Source organism: Stegostoma tigrinum, chromosome 25 (genome assembly GCF_030684315.1).
Source record: "Stegostoma tigrinum isolate sSteTig4 chromosome 25, sSteTig4.hap1, whole genome shotgun sequence".
Classification (NCBI taxonomy): Eukaryota; Metazoa; Chordata; class Chondrichthyes; order Orectolobiformes; family Stegostomatidae; genus Stegostoma; species Stegostoma tigrinum.
The window spans coordinates 51,047,374-51,070,970 of NC_081378.1; the positions used below are offsets into that span (position 1 = coordinate 51,047,374).

The 23,597-nt window shown below is 42.9% G+C and overlaps 1 protein-coding gene across 2 annotated transcripts in view; it reads right to left on the reverse strand.

Annotated features, from left to right (window-relative positions):
• The window catches only part of LOC125463334 (coiled-coil domain-containing protein 38-like), a 52,501-nt gene that overhangs the window by 17,197 nt on the left and 11,707 nt on the right, over positions 1 to 23,597 (reverse strand). For both annotated transcript variants that reach the window (XM_048554522.2, XM_059654806.1), the window contains exons 6-7: positions 3,885 to 3,965; positions 2,540 to 2,691 (exon numbers count right to left, since the gene is read on the reverse strand). In XM_048554522.2, the coding sequence (XP_048410479.2) occupies positions 2,540 to 2,691; positions 3,885 to 3,965 (233 nt within the window). The remainder of the gene's footprint in view (positions 1 to 2,539; positions 2,692 to 3,884; positions 3,966 to 23,597) is intronic.

Consider the following 23,597-nt stretch of genomic DNA (forward strand, 5'->3'; position numbering starts at 1 on the left):
GGTTTATTTGAAGACACAAGCTTTCAGACCCTCACTCTTCTTCAAGTATCAGTGAGAGAGGTGGCATCAAATACTTTGATCTTTCGCTAATAAATTCTGTGTCCAATGCTGCCTTTTTCACTGACAACTGAAGAAGGAGTGAGACTCCGAAAGCTTGTGTCTTCAAATAAACCTGCTCGACCATAACCTGGTGTTGAGTGATTTTTAACCTTGCCCACCCCAGTCCAACACTGGCATCTCCACATCACCACTAGTCCAAGTACTTCGGCACGTAATCCTGGCTGAGACCCCAGCCCAGAGAGAGTGCTGTACTATCTGGTGTCCTATGAAGCTGCGCTGTCCTTTTGGATAGATGTAGCAGATCCCACAACATTTTTCAGACAATAGGAAGTTCTCCCAGCTGTCTAGACCACAAGTTATCCCTCAACCAACATAACTGCAGACTATTAGATCATTAGCAATACCATTGCTATTCTTGATTTCTTGTATTTCCTGATATCATAAATGTTTCAGAATACTCTGAAGTCTTGCAAGTTGCTAAACATTGCAGAAGCTTTCCTGTTTTACTTATTGAGTGCTACAATGCCAAAGGGCAGTTAAAAATCAACTAAAATGCTATGGAACTGAAATTATACGTAGGCCCAACCAGGTAAGGACAGCAAATTTCCTTCCATAAAGAGTATTTTACAATAATAATTAATAGTTATGTGGTTGTTCCAAATTTTATTGAATTCAATTTCACCATCCGACACGGTGGGATTTGAACCCATGTTCCCAGAACAGTAGTCAGGGCAGGGAGGCCTGGATTGCGAATCCAATGACATTATCACTGCACCATTGCAGTGTTTTTCCCTTTCTGCATCAGATTTTCATCCACTCCTGATCTCTTTAACTCTGCAAACATGAGACTTGGCTGACCCTTGAACGTTGTCAAAACAAAGTTCATATCATCCCAGATCTGGTCAGCCACATACTCCAGTTACAAAAACAAAGTTGCTGGAAAAGCTCAGCAGGTCCGGCTCTTCTTTTGGTTTTTACATACCCCAGTTACATCGGTTAGAGGAGAGTCAGGAATATATTGAGTATGTCCCAGACCTTGGCAGCCACCTCTCTCAGACAATGTTGACAATTAAATCCAACATGGATCAGCTGCAGCAGCTCATCCTCCTACAAACTACAGCAGCGAGTGTTTGACAACAAAAACCTCTGGAAGTCAACTGAAATTCTAGAGCACGGAGCAGTTCCAGCTATATGTGGACCATGTGTCAATGACGTATAGAGCGCTGGAGAAATCCCATCAGCAATGCCTCCACCACATCCTCCAGCTTCAGTGTGGGTGAGGGGTACTGTTGAACAAACACAACTATCTTCTTGAAGCGAACCCCACATGTTTTTGGGCACACTCCTACAAAATCAACTTCGATGGACCGGACACTACATCGGAGTGACTGGTAAGTATCTTCCCCTCCAGGTCCTGATTTCTTAACTCTTGACTGGTCAGCATTCCAGGGGAGATTAAGAAAACGCTACAAAGTCTGAAGTTCTTCTTGATGTACAGCAGCATTGACATTAATAACTGGGAGGGGTTCGCTACTGATTGTTGCCATTCAAAACAACATGTCCATCAAGATGCATCACACTTTGAGACAAAACACCTTAATGATGAGGGACAACGGCTGTAAAGGGAAAGAAAAGGAAGCAAATCCCGCTCTGCAGATCTCACTGCTCCAAGGAATGTCATGTATGCCCAAAATTCCGTGCGTTCTGAGTGAGGCTGTTCAGGCACATGATAACACACAGCAGAAGCCTGTGATTCTGAGCAGATGTTATCCTCAAGTCAAGAGACAGCTGTAGAAACCACCACCAACACACTGTGTGTGAGATGAAACTTAGTGTCAGTAGATGCCAGAGTTAGTGCTCTGTTGAATAGCTTGGCTGGGCATTAGGCTTTGCTCCATAACTCAGAGGCAGCAATATAATCCACAGGCTAGAATGAAAATCCCTTTCTAACTCACTCTTTATAACTGTAACTCTGTGTTCAAGCATCATCGTTGGAGATTACAGATTGCATAGCAAGATCCCACAAATAACAATAAGATAAATGGCCAGATAATCTGTGTTTATATTGTTGATGAAAGAGCAAGCGTTGGCCTGGGCACTTATGAAATTCCCCTCCTCTTAATTATGTGATCCTTATTACATCCATCAGAAAAGGTCGATGGGGCTTAGTTTAACACTTTAATGGAAGATGGCACTTTTGACAGGGTAGCATTCACTCAGCACTGCACTGCAATTACAACCTGGACTGTGTGTTCACATTTCATGTGTGAGTTTGAACCCACTCCATGTGGCATAGGGTTCCACCTTCTCACCATTCTCTAGAAGTAAATTCCTCCCAAATCCTTTATTGGGTCCTAAAGGGGCAATGCGATGTTGCCCACTCTTGCCCACCTCATGTTCAAATTCTTTCTTCACAAGCATTTGGATTATATTTTTTAGTAACAATGTTTACAGACAAATATTGAAAAGTCACACGTACATAGCTTCCTGTGTTGCAGCCATTTTCTGATTAATTCGGTCGATGTCCTCCTCAGCTTCACGACAATGTTGGAGAAGGGAAACTATCTGCTCTTCCAAATTAAAGAAAATGTCCAAGATTTCCTGTGGGTCCTTAAAATACAGCTCCTGATCCTTAAAGGGACAAAAGCAAGTCAGATCTCATTATAACAACAACTGTCTTTAGCAGAGCACCCCAAAAGTGGGAAGATCACCCAAAGCAGTTACTAATTGTATGGAGGAACCTGTCATAGAGTTCACAATTGCGATTGGATATCCCGAGTATAAAAAGTGACAAAAGTATTATTCAGAAACATCTACTCATTTACTTTATTTAAAAGAAAGATCTAGAACATAGAACATTATAGCACAGTACAGGCCCTTCGGCCTTCGATGTTGTGCCTACCTGTCATACCGATCTGAAGCCCATCTAACCTACACTATTCCATGTTCGTCCATATGCTTATCCAATTCCGACTTAAATTTACTTAAAGTTGGCAAATCTACTACCGCTGCAGGCAAAGCGTTCCATTCCCTTACTACTCTCTGAGTAAAGAAACTACCTCTGACATCTGTCCTATAACTTTCACCCCTCAATTTAAAGCTATGCCCCCTCGTGCTCACCATCACCATCCAAGGAAAAAGGCTCTCCCTATCCACCCCATCTAACCCTCTGATTATTTTATATGTCTCAATTAAGTCACCTCTGAACCTTCTTCTCTCTAACGAAAACAGCCAAGTCCCTCAGCCTTTCCTCGTAAGACCTTTCCTCCATACCAGGCAACATCCTGGTAAATCTCCTCTGCACCCTTTCCAAAGCTTCCACATCCTTCTTATAATGCAGTGACCAGAACTGTATGCAATAAAATGTTACAGAAATGTATTATATATATTGACATTGTGCTGTCAGATTAAGATTTAGAGTAAAAACAGGTGATATAAACATGCTAATGCAGTAGACTATTGCATACTTTCCAATGTGATTACTGAACATTTTGACAAAGAGAATGACAATAACTTTCTCGCCATAAACCTCAAAAAAAATGAAAGGTCACCATTACAGATCGATACTTGAATTTCTTCACATATACCGGATGATAAATTATTCTAAGTGTAATTAAGGTGCAGTGAGCAATAGCTTGCAGGTTATTTTAGTTGACAGATACCGAACTATACACAGTTAACACAGGAATCTTCCTTAAATGTCTTTATACTCTGGAATCTTATCACACCACTCCAGATGGTCTTTATAGTTTCTAGCCTTTTACTAAACTTGGAAAGCAAACATTTAGTTCAGAATATTTGTGCTGCAATCATTTCCAACATACCAGCGCACTGTCATTGGGCTTGATGTCCATCGGCTTTTCTTCAAGATCAGATTCTGCCCTGATCAGGAACAAATTCAAGTACTTAAATACAAAAATTAAAGACAATAAGTCAAAAATGTTAAAACACAGACACATTAAGACACTGAGCACTTCACCAACATCTTGGGGAGCATTGGATAAGGTACCACACATTAGACATTCATAAGGGCTCATGATGTTGGAAGTAGTGCATTAATTGGGCAGCTGATTGTCTAACTAATGGAAGAAAGAATTGGAATAAGGAGGGCATTTTGAAATGGCAAGCTGTGGAATGGAGTGGAGTGCCACAAGGATTAGTGCTCATGCCATAATCATGTACAAATGTATTAATGACTCTGAAGAGAGAAGTGAATGCAGTACCACAAGACCATAAGACACGGGAGTGGAAGTAAGGGCATTCGGCCCATCAAGTCCATTCCGCCATTTAAATCATGGCTGATGGGTAGTTCAACAACACTTCCCTGCACTCTCCCCGTAGCCCTTGATTCCTTCTGAGATCAAGAATTTGTCAATCTCTGCCTTGAAGGCATCCAACGTCCCGGCCTCCACTGCACTCTGCGGCAATGAATTCCACAAGCCCACCACTCTCTGGCTGAAGAAATGTCGCCTCATTTCAGTTAACTTTGCAGATGACGCAAAAATAGGTTGAAAGACAAGTGGCGACAATGACATTAAATCTGCAGAGGGACATAGACAGGTTAAGCGAGTGAGCAAAGATTTGACAGACAGAATATAATGTAGGGAAATGTGAAGTTATGTACTTTGACATAAAGAGAGGAGCTGAATAATATTTAAGTGGAGAAAGACTGCAGAAAGCTGCAGCACAGAGGGTTGTGGGAGTATTCATGCATAAATCATTAAAAGCTAGCATCCGAGTTTAGTGGATAATTTGGAAGGAAAATGGAAAGTTGCCCTCTTTTTCAAAAAGAATTCAATATGAAAGCAGTTAGGTTTTGCTAAAACTGTGCAAAACACTAATCAGCCCACAGTTTTGGTCTATCTCAAGAAAGACATACTAGCATTGGAGGCAGTCTAGAGAAGGTTCATGGAACATAGAACATAGAACAGTACAGCACAGTACAGGCCCTTAGGCCCACAATGTTGTGCCAACCCTATTATCCTACTAAGATCAATCTACCCTGCGTACCCCACATTTTACTATCCTCCGTGTGCCTATCCAAAAGTCGCTTAAAAGTCTCTAAAGTACCTGACCCCACTACCACTGCCGACAGCACATTCCACATTCCCTCTCTGTGTAAAGAACCTACCTCTGACATCTCTCCTATACCTTCCTCCAATCACTTTAAAATTATGCCCCCTCGTAATAGTCATTTCTGCCCTGGGAAAAAGTCTCTGACTCTCCACTCTATCTACGCCTCTCATCATCTTGTACACCTCAATCAAGTCACCTCTCATTCTCCTTCACTCCAAAGAGAAAAGTCCCAGCTCCCTCAACCTTTACTCATAGGACCTGCTCTCCACCCAGGCAGCAATCTCGTAAATCTCCTCTGCACTCTCTCTAAAGCTTCCACATCTTTCCTAAATGAGGTGACCAGAACTGAACACAATATTCCAAGTGTGGTCTAACCAGAATTTTATAGGGCTGCAGCATAACCTCGTGGCTCTTAAACTCAATTCCCCTGCCAATGAAAGCCAACAAACCATATGCCTTCTTTACAACCCTAGCAATTTGGGTAGCAACTTTGAGGGATACATTAAGACGGACCCTAAGATCCCTCTGTTCCTCCACACTGCCTAGAATCCTGCCATTAACCCTGTGTTTTACATTCAAATTTGACCTTCCAAAATGAATCACTTCACACTTTTCACTGCATTTACAAAGTTCACTAGACTGATCCTGGGAATGCAGGGTTAAAATTGTATCAGAAATAATGGGAACTGCAGATGCTGGAGAATCCAAGATAGCAAAGTATGAAGCTGGATGAACACAGCAGGCCAAGCAGCATCTCAGGAGCACAAAATGAAGGGTCTAGGCCTGAAACGTCAGCTTTTGTGCTCCTAAGATGCTGCTTGGCCTGCTGTGTTCATCCAGCTTTACACTTTGTTATCTGGGAATGCAGGGACCTTCTTACAGGGAGAGGTTGAGTAGATTGGGACTATATTCTTTCGAGAATGAGAGGTACATGCAGAAAGGCTGTTTGCCCTTGTGGGAAAGTTTGGGATTGGAGGACATTATCTCAGATGAAAGGCCACACATTTAACACAGAGATGAGGTGGAATTTCTTCTCTCAGAGGGTAGTGAATCAGTGGAATTCTTTACTGCAAGGGATTATGGTAACTCGATCATTAAGTATATTCAAGGCTGAGATCAGTGAGAGAGGGAAATAAAACAGCAAACAGGACAGAGCAGAACAGAGATTTTTAATCAGTAAAGAAATCAAGGATTATGGGGAAAGGCAACAAAGAGGTGTTGAGGATTATCAGATCAGCCATGGGTTCATTGAAAGGCAAAGGAGAGCAGGTAGCCTTCTTCTGCTCATATGCCTTATGGTCTGATGGGGGATAATGGGAACTGCAGATGCTGGAGAATCCAAGATAATAAAGAGTGAAGCTGGATGAACACAGCAGGCCAAGCAGTATCTCAGGAGCACAAAAGCTGACGTTTTGGGCTTAGACCCTTCATCAGAGAGGGGGATGGGGAGAGGGTTCTGGAATAAATAGGGACAGAGGGGGAGGCAGACCGAAGATGGAGAGAAAAGAAGACAGGTGGAGAGGAGAGTATAGGTGGGGAGGTAGGGAGGGGATAGATCAGTCCAGGGAAGCCAGACAGGTCAAGGAGGTGGGATGAGGTTAGTAGGTAGGAATTGGAGGTGCGGCTTGAGGTGGGAGGAAGGGATGGGTGAGAGGAAGGACAGGTTAGGGAGGCAGAGACAGGCTGGGCTGGTTTTGGGATGCAGTGGGGGAAGGGGATGAGCTGGGCTGGTTTTGGGATGCGGTGGGGGAAGGGAAGATTTTGAAGCTGGTGAAGTCCACATTGATACCATTGGGCTGCAGGGTTCCCAAGCGGAATTTGAGTTGCTGCTCCTGCAACCTTCGGGTGGCATCCTTGTGGCACTGCAGGAGGTCCATGACGGACATGAGATGACTTTCCACATTAAGCAGAGGTTCACCTGCACATCTGCCAATGGGGTACACTGTATCCATTGTACCCGGTGTGGCTTCCCCTACATCGGGGAAACCAAGCGGAGGCTTGGTGACCGCTTTGCAGAACACCTCCGCTCGGTTCGCAATAAACAACTGCACCTCCCAGTCTCAAATTATTTTAACTCTCCCTCCCATTCTTTCAATGACATGTCCGTCATGGGCCTCCTGCAGTGCCACAAGGATACCACCCGAAGGTTGCAGGAACAGCAACTCATATTCCGCTTGGGAACCCTGCAGCCCAATGGTATCAATGTGGACTTCACCAGCTTCGAAATCTCCCCTCCCCCACCGCATCCTAAAACCAGCCCAGTTCATCCCCTCCCCCCACTGCACCACACAACCAGCCCAGCTCATCCCCTTCCCCCACTGCATCCCAAAACCAGTCCAGCCTGTCTCTGCCTCCCTAATCTGTTCTTTCTCTCACCCATCCCTTCCTCCCACCTCAAGCCGTACCTCCATCTCCTACCTACTAACCTCATCCCACCTCCTTGACCTGCCCGGCTTCCCTGGACTGACCTATCCCCTCCCTACCTCCCCAACTATACTCTCCTCTCCACCTATCTTCTTTTCTCTCCATCTTTGGTCCGCCTCCCCCTCTCTCCCTATTTATTCCAGAACCCTCTCCCCATCCCCCTCTCTGATGAAGGGTCTAGGCCCGAAACGTCAGCTTTTGTGCTCCTGAGATACTGCTTGGCCTGCTGTGTTCATCCAGCTTCACACTTTATTATCATGGTCTGATGGGATTGACTTGTCAAACAACAAGTTTGGTAATTTCATGAATCCACGATTGCAGAAAATCCAACATCCTGCAATACAGCCGGGTTATACTGAACGCCAGAGTGAGTTTATCATTAGTTATCAAAACTTCACAGAAATTTAACTTCAGGTAGTAGAAGCCTTCAGCAGAAATGAAAGTGAAATAACTCCACAAAGGCCGGAACCACGCCACCAAGTCACCCTTTATTTACACACGGAGAGTCCCTGACATTGATCCAGCTCCCTCGGAGCGAGCTCTCAGAGAGAACAGGATGTCTGACACTCCTGTTCTTATCCGCCAGGGCTCCCTGGTTGGAACCAATTAACAGCCCCAATCAGGGATCTCATATTCTATGAGGTTCACATGGCTGACCTTGTTACAATCACTACAGAAAGATTTATTGGTCTTTGAATCAAAATTACTGGTGCACATTTCAGCAGTGGGATGGATATAATACTTGAGAGAGAGAGTTTCTAAAACACCTTTTGGCTGGTAATTATTGCGAACGTATTTAGAGTCTGAGATGATCCCCATGGAGAACCATAAATCAAACTAACCAAATGTATCAAATGACCCCCTAGGAGAAACAGTCAACAGGGTATAACTTGATCAAAGTCTTACATTAACACAGATCAGAATCAGCATAAACTAAACATGAATTAGCAGGCAAAAGGTACTTAATTTAGTACTAAACACACTGATGAAAAGATAAATTTCATGACAAAGATACCTCTTAGAGGACCAAAGTAACCCAACACTCCTCACACAAACATGTCACAATGTAGCTACACAATTCTACTGTACTTTATTTACAAATAGGTCAGAAGTCCTAGCTGATGACAGCTTTCATATTCCAGTTTCACATAATCAATTATCACAGCAAGAGAGTCTTTGAATCCTCTCTCCTTTGGTTCACAACAGTCCTGATAATGTAGCTTTCCAGAGTTCCTTCCTTTACAACTGACAAACTAGAAACTCCCCAATTCACAGTCTGGTCACTTCTGAGAAAACACTAAGTGTTTTAGCTTCTCCTAGTTATTCACACAGCTTTCCAGGTTTTAGACCGTTTTAGACAGTTTGAGATATTGTCTCATCAACCTCCTATATAACTAAAATATAGTGTCCTTACTTTTAAGTTCAATTCCTCTCATAATAAAGGATGCCATTCCATTAGCCTTTCTGATTATGTGCCGTATCTGTGCACTGAATTTGTAACTCGAGCACAAGATAACTAGATAAGGTTGGCACAGTGGCTCAGTGGTTAGCACTGCTGCGTCACAGTGCCAGGGACCCAGGCTCAATTGCACCCTTGGGTGGCTGTCTGTGTGGAGTTTGCACATTCTCCCTGTGTCTGCGTGGGTTTCCTCCGGGTACTCCAGTCTCCTGCCACAATCCAAAAATGTGCAGATTAGGTGGATTGGCCATGCTAAATTGCCCACAGTGTTCAGGGATGTGTTAGTTATGGGGATGGGTCTGGGTGGGATGCTCTGAGCATCAGTGCGGGCTTGTTGGGCCAAAGGGCCTGTTTTCACACTGTAGGGATTCTATGAACAACCTAGCTGCCTCCGCACATCAGAATTCTGCAATTATTCTTCTTTTTGGTAATACTATACCTTTTCATTCTTCTTGACAAAGTGAGCAATTTCAGATTTTTACACATTTCCCATATTTTGCAAAACCTCTCACTCAATCTATTTATATTCGTCTGCTTATTTTTAACCAAGCTTTTGGTTATCTATCATAATTTATATTTTTTTTATTCATTCATGGGATACGGGAATAACAGGCTATTACGGTATTTATTATCCAACCTTCCTAATTGTCCTTGGGAAGGTGGAGAGCTGCTTTCTTGCACCACTGTAGTCTACGTGCTGAGGATTGATCTGCAATGCCCTTAGGGAGGGAGTTACAGTATTTTGGCCTAGTGACACAGAAGGAATGGCAATATATTTCCAGGTCAGGATAGTGAACAGCTTGGAGGGGAATTTGCAGGGGGTGGTATTCCCGTTGTCTTTCTAGACGGAAGTAGTCATAGGTTTGGAAGTTGCTGTCAAAGCATTATTGGTGAATTTCTGTAATACATCTTGTAGATAGTACACACTGTTGCTACTGAGCATCAGTCAGGGAGGGAACAGATGCTTGTGGATGTAGTGCCAATCAAATGGGCTGCTTGGTCCTGGATGGTGTCAGGCTTCTGAGTGCTGTTGAAGCTGCACACATCCAGGCCAGTGGGGAGTATTCCATCACACTCCTGACTTGTGCCTTGTAGATGATGGGCAGGCTGTGAGAGTCAGGAGGTGAGATATTGCTGCAGGATTTCTGGCCTCTGAACTGTTCTTGTAGCCGTTTAAATGCCTCAGTGTAAAGTCACCTACCAATGCTGCTGTGATGCACCAGGGATTGCTGTACTGTTTTAAAGTCTCTCCCTGGCAGGGACTGATCAGGAACCCCAGCAATTCCACATCTTCTGGTGCTCTCCTTTTACGTTGGGTTCCCTTACCTTAACTCTATCCAGGAATTAGCCTCCGAGTCTGCCGAGAGCTTCGGGGCCAACTGCGACCCTTTCTTCTTTAGTGTTATTGCTTTACGAGTTGGCAATTCTAAAGTCCGGCAAGCAGAATAACATGAAAAATTAATGATTTGTTGCACTTGGTACCTTTCTGAGCTACGTACACATCATACCATTGATTTATGCACTGAATGTGGCCTTGTTGCACAGGTCTTGTGAACTAATTATTATTGCCTGTAAAAGTAACTGTCCCTTACACCTTGATGAAGCACTGTGGGAGACTTTCCTACATCATTAGGTATTATGAATTCCTTTTGAAAAGGAAATTGAATACATACAGGAAAGGAAAAGTTTTTGTGGCCGTGGAAAAAGCCACGAAATACAGCCAATTGAATAGCTCTTCAAAGATCCACCGTAGGCACAATGGCCTAATGGCCTCCTTCAATGCTTTATCTTTGATTCTGCAATTAATTATGTGAGACCTGGAGTTCCGATGAAGGGTCACTGAACACAAAATGTTAACAGTGATTTCTCTCCACAGATGCTGCCAGACTTGCTGAGCTTTTCCAGCAATTTCTGCTTTTGTTTCTGATTTCCAGCATGTGCAGTTCTTTAGGTGTTTATGCAGAAGTGTCAAGAATTTGATTTTCTCCCATGATCCACAAAATGCAGTGGATGAAGATGCGTTTCATCAGAAGTACAGCACGTTATGTTCATGGAACAAGATATTTTGTAAAAAAAAATTAAAAGCTAATAGACTACATAAAGTGAACACAATGTGGCTTTGTTTTCATCCTATATCTCTCTCACAGGCTGGGACATTGAACTGAAAGCGAGGGCTTCCTGAATCATCATAACTTCCACAAAATTTATCATTTAAAAGGTAAATTAACCTGTTTTCTAATAAACCTGTTCAGAGATATTAATACACATATCTGGAACAGGTGGGGCTTGAACCTGGGCCTCTTGGAACACAGTCACTAATTGTTTGTAAAAGGCTAATTGTTTGGAAAGAATCAGAGAATTGTAGTGATGTTCAATTGCATGAAATTAATATCACCAGAGGCAACACAACTAAGTTAAAGCATTTGGAATAAAAAAAATTCTGCAAGATAAATATTTTAAAGAAACAAGATCTATTACTGCGCAGTAAGTCCATATTTAATCTTGCAGCTGCATCCCTGAAAATCATAACTTTAAGTGAAACAACTTTGAAGTAAATCATTGTTTCCTTCAGGATTCGATGATAAAGACACAATGAGGTTCCTTGAGCTATTTCACACTACAAAAAATGTAAAATTTAAAACAATGTATTATTCTTGCGTAATACTATATTCCTAGCTGAACTGACTTGCAAAATAAAATGCATCACTAACTATCCAGTTTTCTTTTGGAAAGCCTGTCATCTTCACTATAACAAGGTGTGGAGCTGGATGAACACAGCAGGCCAGGCAGCATCAGAGGAGCAGGAAAGCTGATGTTTCAGGTATTGTTCTGTTAGATGACTGGGCTCAATGTCATGCAGAAGTTGGTCAGTGCAGGAAGCAGCTGGATTCCCAGAACTACATCCACTGACTGAATTCTGGCACCAAAACAAAGCCAATAATGAAAAGAAGGACAAACCTGTAGCTTCAGGTAAGAACAGAGGCAGGAGGCAAGATTGGGGCTGGAGGCAAAACCAGGACAGGGCAATGCCAAGAAGAGAGGCCATGCCGGAGGAAAAAGGCAGGGGATGGGGAGGGAGGTGCAAGGTGCCAAAGCATGACAGAAAGGCACACAGTTGCAGAGGTAGTGAGGGTTAGTTGGAAGAGGGTCTGAGGGTGAGGGTGGCAGCAGTGAGGTTAAGGTCAGCTGAGCAAGCAGATCATAGATAGAAAGTTTACGAAATAATGTTAAAGTGAAACTCATGTAAAGTGAAACTGATAAAATTAAACAGTTATCCTGACACTGATTCGTCATCAACAATGTTTAGGTGAAACACAATGTTAAACGATTTGATGTTAAGAAAGGACTTGATTGCTGTTTATGGACCACTATGTTAGCACATTACAGCCCTTCCATACATGGAAAAAAAGCTGAACCTGGGCATTTCGACAAGTCCACAGCCACTAAAAGGCTCTCTTGACTGGCCCACACATCCCTCCAGTTACATCATTCCCACCTTGTGGTTGTCATTAGGACAATTATTTCATTCTATGAAAAATAAAATATCTTCCATGAGATAATCAAAATAACATACCATTTAAAGAAGTTATAGCAAGAGGATCAGGTGGGATAGCTTCCTTTCTGACATTACTATCAACCATTTTCTCTTTCCTTTTCTCCTTCCATTCCTTTGGTGTAAGTTGTTCAAAAAACATCTTTGCAGTTATACAATAATCCAGTTCTTGCTGCAGTTTTTCAATTAAACTATGCAATGTTAAAAAAAACTAGGTGAAGCAAATTGTTCATCGGTGGTGATCACCAGAATTACCTACTTGATGTGTTAGCACTCAGGGCTGTGATACAAGTCAGGATGCCACTTCAGAGACTGGTGCTTTATTGAGCACAAGAGGCAGGTTGTTGATCTGACATCAAAATTGTACTTCAATAGTCCTTTTTTTAATTCACTCAGGGGATGTGGGCAGTCCAACATTTATTGCCCATCCCTAGTTGCTTGTGAGAATGTGGTAATGAGTTGCCTTCTTGAACCACTGCAGTCCATATGCTCACACTACAAGACTGTACTTTCTAAGTATGAATACATATTTGGTCATAGAGTCATACAGAATAGACACAGACCCTTCAATCCAACCAGTCTATGGCACACATAACCCCAAACAAAACTAGTCCCATCTAGCTACTTCTGGTCCATATCCCTCCAAAACTGTCCTACTCATGTACTTGTCCAAATGTCTTTTAAATGTGGCAATTGTGCCCACATCCACCACTTCATCACACACACAAACGCCTGTTGTGATGTGCTCGAGAGAAGTTGGCCTGGAGCTCCTTCATTGCTAAATCCTGCACCAACCAAACCTTTGGCAGATATGTGGGAAGATCACCCTTTGTAAGTTCCCCTCCAATCTACTCAAGCTCCTGACTCAGAAATATATCACAATTTCTTCAGCGTCACTGGGTAAAAATTTCGGAACCCTCTTCCTAATGGCCTCGTTGGTGTACGTACATCATGTGGATGGCAGATCAAAAAGGCAGCTCACCATCTCCTTCCCAAGGCGAATAAAAACTGGTGAGGTCAGTGATCCCCACTTCCTTGGATCAAATTAAAATAATTCTGTAGGAATATCTGACTCAGTGGCAAGACAGGTACCAGAAAACATAATTTTTCAAATAAATTAATACTATTATTTCTTGTAATTAAGGATTTTAATGAATATCTGGGAGCGGCTTTTACATGGTATAGTTACAAGGTACAGCATCATACCTCGACATTCAAAATAAATGTTGCACACCTTTTAAGATTTTGCACTTCCTCGGTAACTTTTTCTATTTGTTCCGTTGCAAGAAGATTACTATTTGCATTTTCTTCTGCCCTAAAAAATATATGAAAGTGTTGTCATCATTTACAAAAGATCTTTATAGAATGACTCACAGTGCATAGGAGGAGGTGATTCTGCCTATTGTCCTGGCAAAGGAGCTGTTTAAATTGTCCCACTCCCCTCTTTACCTCCATGTTGTTACGGATAAAGAGGGAATTTCATGTAACAAAAAGGCCGACAAGATCCTGAGGCCAATAAGAGACAAAAAACTAAAATACCAGGTTCTATTGAGTGTGGTTGTGAGTTGGAGGACAGTTGATGAAAGGCCAGTGTGTGGGAGAAGTGTCAGTATTTGTATGAATATATAGAGTTAATTCAGGGAATCACAGACCAGTTGGCTTTACTGTCTGTGATAAGGAGAAGTTTACTTTAAAGATGAAATGGCCACTTATTTTAAAGAAACAGCATTAGAAATATCCAGCAGGAATTTCAAAAGGATTTGACAAACATGACAGAATTTTTTAAGCATACAGGAGGCAAGGTGGATGAGGAAATGATGTGGATGTAGTGCACCTGGATTAGCGGAGAATGTTTCACCACATATCACACAAGAGGCTATCAGAAACAATTTAGGAGAATGGAACAGAAACATAAGTTGATGGAGAAACTCAGCAGATCTGAGTTTCTGTGTGGCAAAAACAAAGTTAACATTCTGGGCCCAGGGACATTTCATCAGAAAGGAGTTACTGGAGTCATTTGATTCAAAATGTCAACTATGCTTTCTCTCCAGACATGCTGCCTGATAGGCTGAGTTTCTCCAGCAATTTCTCCAGCATCCACAGTTCTTTGTCTTATTTTAAGGAGAATGGAATTAAGGGCAGGATGACAAACTGGATCAAGTAGTTTGCAGTGACTTTGAAAAGTAAATAAGGGTGCTCTACAGGGATGCCTTTGTTCTCATCAACATTTTGGGTTGGACCAGTTGGAATTTGCGCATGTAACTAAAACAGGAGCTGTTAATTGATTCCTTAAAAGGACAAAGGAACTGCAAAGGGGCCAAGTGTTGGAATGGGCTAAGGTGGAGCAAGTAGAATTCAATGTCAACATGACACGATTGTTAGAAAACAGCCGTACAAAAGAAATTAAAATCTAAACTTGATGTTGTTGAGGAGCACAGTGGCTGGGGCAGGGGTACAAGGGCAACAAGTTCACAGGACATAAGGCAACACTTCCAATTCAAGTTCAAAGAACTAACAAAACTCTAGGTTCTGGCACAGATGCTATAGAACAAGTGGAATAGGTTTTTGAATATAAACATCATAAGGTAACAATGAGACTAACTGAACACCTGAGTAGGATCTCTGTTAAACTGTATTTTTCTTTATTGTTAATTCACAGGATTGTGGGTGTCATTGGCTGATATAGCATATTGTCTATCCCTAGATGGCCTTGAGAAGGTGGTGGTGCATTGTCTTAGATTCACAATGCCATTAGGTCAAATTCCTGCATTTTGATCCAACGACGCTGATGGAACAGTGATATATTTCCAAGTCAGAATTGGGGAGTGATTTGAAGTGGAAATTGCAGGCAGTGATGTTATTGTGTGTCTTGATTTTGCCCTTATCCTTCTAAATGGAAGTGGTCATGGGTTTGGAAGATGCTGTCTAAGGAGCTTTGGTGAATTTCTACCATCCACACCACTGCTATTTAGTTTCAGTGCTGGAGGGAGTGGCTGTCATGCCTATCAAGTGGGATGCTTTGCCTTGGATGGTGTTGAACTCCTTGAGTGTTGTTGGAGCTGCACCCATCCAGGCAGGCTGGGAGTACAAAGTACACTATACTGGGCTTCATACCATAGGAAGGATATTCAGGATTTAGAGAGGATGAACAGACTGATCAGCCCTTTGCTTCATAAGAGCAAATGGAAAGAAAAATTTAAAACCTTCAGTCTTCATCACAGCATTGCAGATATGATGGAATTAGAACAGTTCTGCATTATGAAAGAATGGGGCCAGATGAATAGAAGTAGATAATCTTAAGGAGTTAAAGCACCTAGTAGTGAGGGGATATGGGAATAAATTTAAGATATTTAGAACAGAGTGCTGGGGAAACTTCACAACATGGAGTTGTGAGCCTATAGAGTTCACTTTTAGCATTAATCTACTTCCCTATTTTCTCTCAGACCGTTCCTCCCAATTCATCCCCAACACACTTGCGCCTGTGTCACCAGATATTCTCCGATCCCTTCATCCCAAAACTTTCTATCTTCCACACTGTTCATCCCGAAATGTTCCTTCTGTATCTTGTTCAGTCTAACACATCTCAGATTGACAAGCACAAAGGGAAGATACTGACAAAGGATCAGGATGAGACACGCACTCAGCTCTCAATGAAACAGCCAGTATCTGCAAAAGAAGGGAGTGTGAAAGCCATTGCTAGGGAGACAGAGAGAGAAGAAGTGAAGCCACAGAAATGTGAAACAGTAACACAAAGAAAATGAGTGGCACAATGTTTGGTTAGTAGAGGGTAAATCATAAGATCATGAGCATTAGGAGCAGGGGCAGTACATTCAGCCCCTCGAGCCTGCTGCACCATACAATAAGATCATGGCTGATTGATTGTGGTCTCGATTCAGACTTTCCTGACCCTAACCCCTTGCCTCCTCATTTCACCCACTCTCCATCAATCCGCAACTCCATTGTACAATAAAAATAATCAGCCTGCACATTTCTGTGTGCTGCAGTACACAATGCTGTCACTTTAAAGCTCCTAGTCATTGAACAAAGTCAGATCAAGGTGAATATTTTAGTTAAATTTATTCAATTATAAAAGGCAGCAACTCCTAACATACCATAACATAGCTTGCGTCCTCTTGGTTTGACTTTCCACCATTAAATTTTCAACGGCAAGTTTCTTTTTTGCGAGTTTCTTTTCATCCTCGATCATCTGTTGCTGCTGTTTGAGAGCAGCTTCTTTCAAGCCTTTTATTGAGTTTTCCTTTAATCCTGATGTGTACTACAGACAACCAACAGAGTTTAAGTAAGGGGTTTTGAGGAGACAGGCAGACCTGATCAGTCGACAGTGGAGTCTCACTATCTTGAGACCATTTACTGCCTCGATCATACTCCAATTCACACCAGTAACACATCACAAAGTAACAGATCTGGCAATGTGCTCTTGGGTCTGGGCCGTAGAGAAGTGGACACTGTACCCAGTAATTATAGAACTGAACCAGAAAGTCAGACCTTGCAACATGAAACTCTATTGTACCACATTGGGAAACTAAATTCATCAATTGTTTGAATACATTGACCAATAATTAGTGGGTGAGCAGCAGTTGAAAATAATCAAATTGCCATTACAGATCCCATTGGTTTCCTATATACTTCAGGGAAGGAAGTCTGTTATGTTTACTGTCATACTGGGCTTGGTGTAATGGCACTCGTCTAGACAAGCAAGGTGTATACTATCACACCCCTGACTTGTGCCTTGTAGATGATGGATAGTCTCTGGGGACTCAGGAGGTTAGCTACTCATACCGTCATAGAGACATACAGCACGGAAACAGACCATTTGGTCCAACACATCCAAGCTGACCTGTTATCCCAAATAAATCTAGTCCCATTTGCCAGCATTTGGACCATATTCCTCTAAACCCTTCCTATTCATATATCCATCCAGACACCTTTTAAATGTTGTAATTGTACCAGCCGCCACCACTTCCACTGGCGTACATGCATCATCCTCTGCATCCTTTATTCCTAATGGGATGAGGGCGTCACTGATCAGGCAGCATTTATTGCCCATCTGTATTTTCCCAGAGGGCAGTTAAGAGTCAACCACATTGCTGTGGGTCTGGAGTCACATGTAGGACAGATCAGATAAGGATGGCAGTTTCCTTCCCTAAAGGACATTAGTGAACCAGATGGGTTTTCCCAACAATCGGCAATGGATTCACGGTCATCTTTAGATTTCTTAATTCCAGATAATTTATTGAATTCAGATTCCACCATCTGTTAAGGCAGGATTTGAAACCGGATCCCCAGAATGTTATCTGGGTCTCTGGATTAACAGTCTAGCGAAAATACCACTAGGCCATCACCTCCCCTTTCAACCCTTCCAAGTTTCACAACATCCTTTCTACAGCAGGGAGATTAGAATTGCATGCAGGATTCCATAAGTGGTCTAAACAATGTCATGTACAGCTGCAATATGACCTCCCAACTCCTTCACTCAATGCAATAAAGGCAAGCATACCAAATGCCTTCTTCACAATCCTATTGACCTACAACTCCACTTTCAAGAAAATATGAATCGGCACTCCAAGGTCTCTTTGTTCAGCAACTCTCCCTAGGACCTTACTATTAGGAGTAAAGTCCTGCCATGACCTGCTTTTCCAAAATGCAGCACCTCACATTTATCTGAATTAAACTGCAACTGCCATTCCTCAGCCTATTGACCCACCTGTTCAAGATCCCATTGTACTCAGAGGTAACCTTCCTTGCTGACCACTGCACCTCCAATTTTGGTGTCATCTGCAAACTTACTAATCATACCTCCTATGTTCACATCCAAGTCAGTTATATAAATGGCAAAAAGCAGTGGGCCCAGCACCAAACCTTGCGGCACACCACTGGGCACAGGCCTCCAGTCTGAAAAGCAATCCTCCACCACCACCTCACTAAAGGATTCCTAGCCTCTGTTCTGCTCTTGTAGCTTTAAGGGGGCATGAGAAAGCCTTGGCAGATAGGATCAAGGAAAAGTCCAAGGTTTTTTATATATACGTGAGGAATAAGAGAACGACCAGAGAAAAGGTAGGGCCGATCAAGGATCATAAAGGGAATTTGTGCACAGAGCCTAAAGAGATAGGAGAGGTCCTTAATGAATACTTTTCTTCGGTATTCACAACTCAGAGGGACCTCATTGTAGGGGATGACAGTGTGAAACAGGCTGGTGGGTGAGAGGAGGTCGATGTTAATAAGGAAGATGCACTAGTAATTGTGAGGAACTTGAAGATAAGTCCCCCGGGCCTGATGGGATTTATCCAAGGATTCTATGGGAAGTGAGGGAGGAGATCACCGGGCCTTTGGTGACGATCTTTATGTCCTCACTGTCCATGAGTATAGTGCCAGAAGATTGGAGAGAGGCAAACGTCATTCCCTTGTTCAAAAAAGGGTGTAGGGATACCCCTGAAAATTACAGGCCAGTTAGTCTTACATCAGTGATGGGCAAATTATTGGAAAGGCTCTGAGAGATAGGATTTATGATCACTTGGAAAGGCACAGTTTGATTCGTGATAGTCAGCATGGATTTGTGAGGGGTAGATCATGCCTTACAAACTTTACTGAATTCTTTGAAGAGGTTACCAAACACGTGGATGAAGGTAGAGCAGTGGATGTGGTAGACATGGATTTAAGTAAGGCGTTTGATAAGGCTCCCCGTGGTAGGCTCATGCAGAAGGTAAGGAGGCATGGGATAAGGGGAAATGTGGCGGATTGGATTCAGATTTGGCTGACCCTTAGAAGAGAATGGGTGGTAGTGGACGGAAAATATTGAACATGGTGCTCAGTTACGAGTGGTGTACCACAAGGATCTGTTCTGGGTCATCTTCTATTTGTGATTTTTGTAAATGATTTGGATGAAGGAGTGGAAGGGCGGATTAGTAAGTTCGCAGACGATACAAAGGTGGGTCACATTGCAGACAGTGCAGAGGGCTGCTCTAGGTTACAAAGGGACATTGATAGAATGCAGAGCTGGGCTGAGAAGTGGCAGATGGAGTTCAACCCTGAAAAGTGTGAGGTGATTCACTTTGGAAGGACAAACTTAAAAGCAGAATACAGGGTTAACGGAAAGATTCTTAGCAATGTGGAGGAGCAGAGGGATCTTGGGGTTCATGTCCACAGTTCCCTGAAAGCTGCCACCCAGGTGGATAGAGTTGTTAAGAAGGTGTATGGTGTGTTAGCTTTCATTAATAGAAAGATTGAGTTCAAGAAGCGTGAAGTTATTCTCCAGCTATACAAAAGCCTGGTTCAGCCACACCTGGAGTACTGTGTCCAGTTCTGGTCGCTTCATTACAGGAAAGATGTGCAAGTGTTGGAAAAGGTGCAGAGAAGATTTACCAAGATGTTGCCTGGAATGGAGGGAAGGTCTTATGAGAAGAGAGCTAGGGCTTTTCTCTTTAGAATGACAAAGGATGAGAGGTGACTTGATAGAGGTGTACAAAATGATCAGAGGTATAGATAGAGTGGACAGCCAGAGACTTTTCCTAGGGTGGAGGTAACAATTACGAGGGGCATTGTTTTCAAGTGAGTGGAGGTGGATATAGGGGAGATATCAGAGGTAGGTTCTTTACTCAGAGAGTAGCAGGGGCTTGGAATGCATTCCTAGAGAGGGTAGTGGAGTCGGCTTCATTAGGGACACTTAAGTGGCAATTAGATAGGCATGTAAATGATAGTATAAGGTAGGGGTGGGGGTTAGATCGACCTTAGGTTTAGGATAAAAACTCGGCACAACATCGTGGGCTGAAAGGCCTGTACCGTGCTGTACTGTTCTATGTTCAATGTTCTAAAACTGCTCACAATGCTTAGATGTGGTCTCACCAGTTCCTTGTACAATTGCAGTAAGACTTCCCTACTCTTATATTGCAAATCCCTTGAAATAAAGGCAAACATTCTGTAAACTTCCTGATTATCTAATGCACCTGCATACTAGTTTTCTGTTTGTTTATGTACATGTGTCCCCAGGTCCCTTTGTGTTTCAACTTGCTGCAGCTTTTACCTGTTTAAATAATACTGACCTTTCGTTCTCCCTTCCAAAATGAACAACTTCATATTTTCCCACATTATGCTTCATTCATCAACTTCTTACTTGACCTATCAATATCTCTCTGGAAACTACTATATCCGCTTCGCAACTAGCCTTTCCACCTATTTTTGAGTCATGTGCAAGTTTGGATACATTACATTTGCCTCCTTCTTCCAATTCATTAATATATTGTGTAAATAGTTGCAGTTTCAGCACTGATCCCTATGGAACCCCATTGGTTACACATTGCCAACATGGAAAATAACCCTTTACCCCCAATCACTGTATTACCCCCATTAGACAATTTCTATCCAAGCAGAGTCAACCTGGCTTCATGAAACTGAAATCGTGTTTGACTAAGTTATTAAAGTTTTACAAGGAGGCCTGAGATGATAGATGGGAACCAGTAGAAGTGCTGTATTTGGACTTTGGAGCTTCTTCTTACAACCAATGCATCCATTATCTCTGTATCTGCCTCTTTAAAGATCCTATAATGCATGCTTGGATGTTTCTAGCTTAAAATCATCCTCAGTGGAGAATTGCTAATGTTGTTCCCTTGTTTAAGAACGGTAGCAAGGATAATCCAGGTAATTATAGACCAGTGAGCCTGATGTCATCGGTGGGGAAGCTGCTGGAGAAGATACTGAGGGTTAGGATCTATTTACATTTGGAAGAAAATGGGCTTATTAGTGATAGGCAGCATGGTTTTGTGCAGGGGTGATCATGTTTTACCAACTTGATAGAATTCTTTGAGGAAGTGACAAAGTTGATGGATGAGGGAAGGGCTGTGGATGTCATATACATGGATTTCGGTAAGGCGTTTGATAAGGTTCCCATGGTAGGCTGCTGGAGAAAGTTAAGTCGTGTGGGGTCCAGGGTGTACTAGCTAGATGGATAGAGAACTGGCTGGGCAACAGGAGGCAGAGAGTTGTAGTGGAACAGAGTTTCTCAAATGGAGAAGTGTGACCAGTGGCGTTCCACAGGGATCTGTGTTGGGACCACTGTTGTTTGTGACATACATAAATGATCTGGAGAAAGATATAGATGGTCTGATTAGCAAGTTTGCAGATGATACTAAGATTGATGGAGTAGCAGATAATGAAGGGGACTGGGGAGAATGCAGCAGAATATTGGAGAGTTGGGTGGACAAATGGCAGATGGAGTTCAATCCAAGCAAATGCGAGGTGATGCATTTTGGACAATCCAATTCAAAGGCGAACTATAGGGTAAATGGAAAAGCCCTGGAGAAAACTGATGCACAGAGAGATCTGAGTGTTCAGGTCCATTATACCCTGAAGGTGGCAATGCAGGTCGATAGAGTGGTCAAGAAGGCATACGGCATTCTTTCATTCATCGGACAGGGTACTGAGTACAAGAGTTGGCAAGTCATGTTACAGTTGTATAGGACTTTGTTTCGACCACATTTGGAATCCTGTGTACAGTTCTGGTTGCCATATTACCAATTTGGATGCTTTGGAGAGGGTGCAGAGGAGGTTCACCAGGATGTGCCTTGTATGGAGAGCGCTACCTATGAAGAGAGGTTGAGTAGATTAGGATTATTTACATTAGAAAGACGGAAGTTGAGAGGGGGGACCTGATTGAGGTCTATAAAATCATGAGAGGTATAGACAGGGTGGATAGCAAGAAACTTTTTCCCCAGAGTGGGGGACTCAATTACTAGGGGTCACGATTTCAAGTGAGAGGGCGAAAGTTTATGGGAGATATCCGTAGAAAGTTCTTTACGCAGAGGGTGGTGGGTGCCTGGAATGCGTTGCCAGCGGAGATGGTAGAGGTGGGCACGATAGCGTCATTTAAGATGTATCTAGACAGATACATGAATGGGCAGGGAGCAGAGGGATACAGATCCTTGGAAAATAGATAACAGGTTTCGATAGAGGATCTGGATCAGTGCAGGCTTGGAGGACCAAAGGGCCTGTTCCTGTGCTGTAATTTTCTTTGTTCTTTGTTGTTCTGGTATTGTGGGACTCCCTACAGCTCAAGGACTACAATGGTTCAAGAAGGGCTGCTCACCTCCATCTTGTCCAGGACAATCAGGGAAGGTCATTAAATGTTGTCCCAGACAGCAACACCTACAGCCCATATTTTATAAATGGAACAATCTTTTACGCATGATAAGAGGAGGTCTTGTGACACAATGGGCAGGGTCCCTATCCAGGAACTACAAGTTCCAGGTTCGAGTCCCACAGCAGGATATTTTGACCAAAGAAAGCACATTCCTAATGTGGCCACACAGGTTGATTGTCAGCCTAGAATCCTTCCAACAGACCCGATGGCAGGCAGGGCAGTGAGAACAAGAGGGTTTCCTCATCAGCCATCTCGCCAAAGGCAATAGCAAACTATTGCTACACTTTGCCAAAAAGCATGAACCAATCCAATGGGAGTCTATAGTTAATCGTTAGGAATGAGGATGGGGAGAAAAGACAGTCAGACAGCAATCTGAGCAAAAACAAATGCAATATTTTATGAGGGACACTTCATCAGGAGCTACCACCAGTGCAAGAATCACTTTGGATTCAGCTGGCCTTGGAACCCAGGATTGCTCAAGTCATCAAACCATTCTGTCCCTACCCCTTTGCGACTGACAGGCAGTCTGGCTCTTCATGAAACAGGCCAAGACTTGCTTCTTATCATAGTTTGAAAGTCTCCATTATGAAGAAGTGCTGGCAATAAAAGATCCTCTCAATGATTTCATTATTGGAATCGGCCATGCCAACTTGAATTTGTTGGGCAAGAAAGAACCCCATCAGATTAAATTCCCTACAGTGTGGAAACAGGCCCTTTGGCCCAACAAGTCCACACTGTCCCATGCAGCAACCCACCCAGACACAACCCCTATAACCCACACACACACCTGAACACTGTGGGCAATTTAGCATGGCCAATCCACCTAGCCTGCACATCTTTGGACTATGGGAAGAAACTGGAGCACCTGGAGGAAA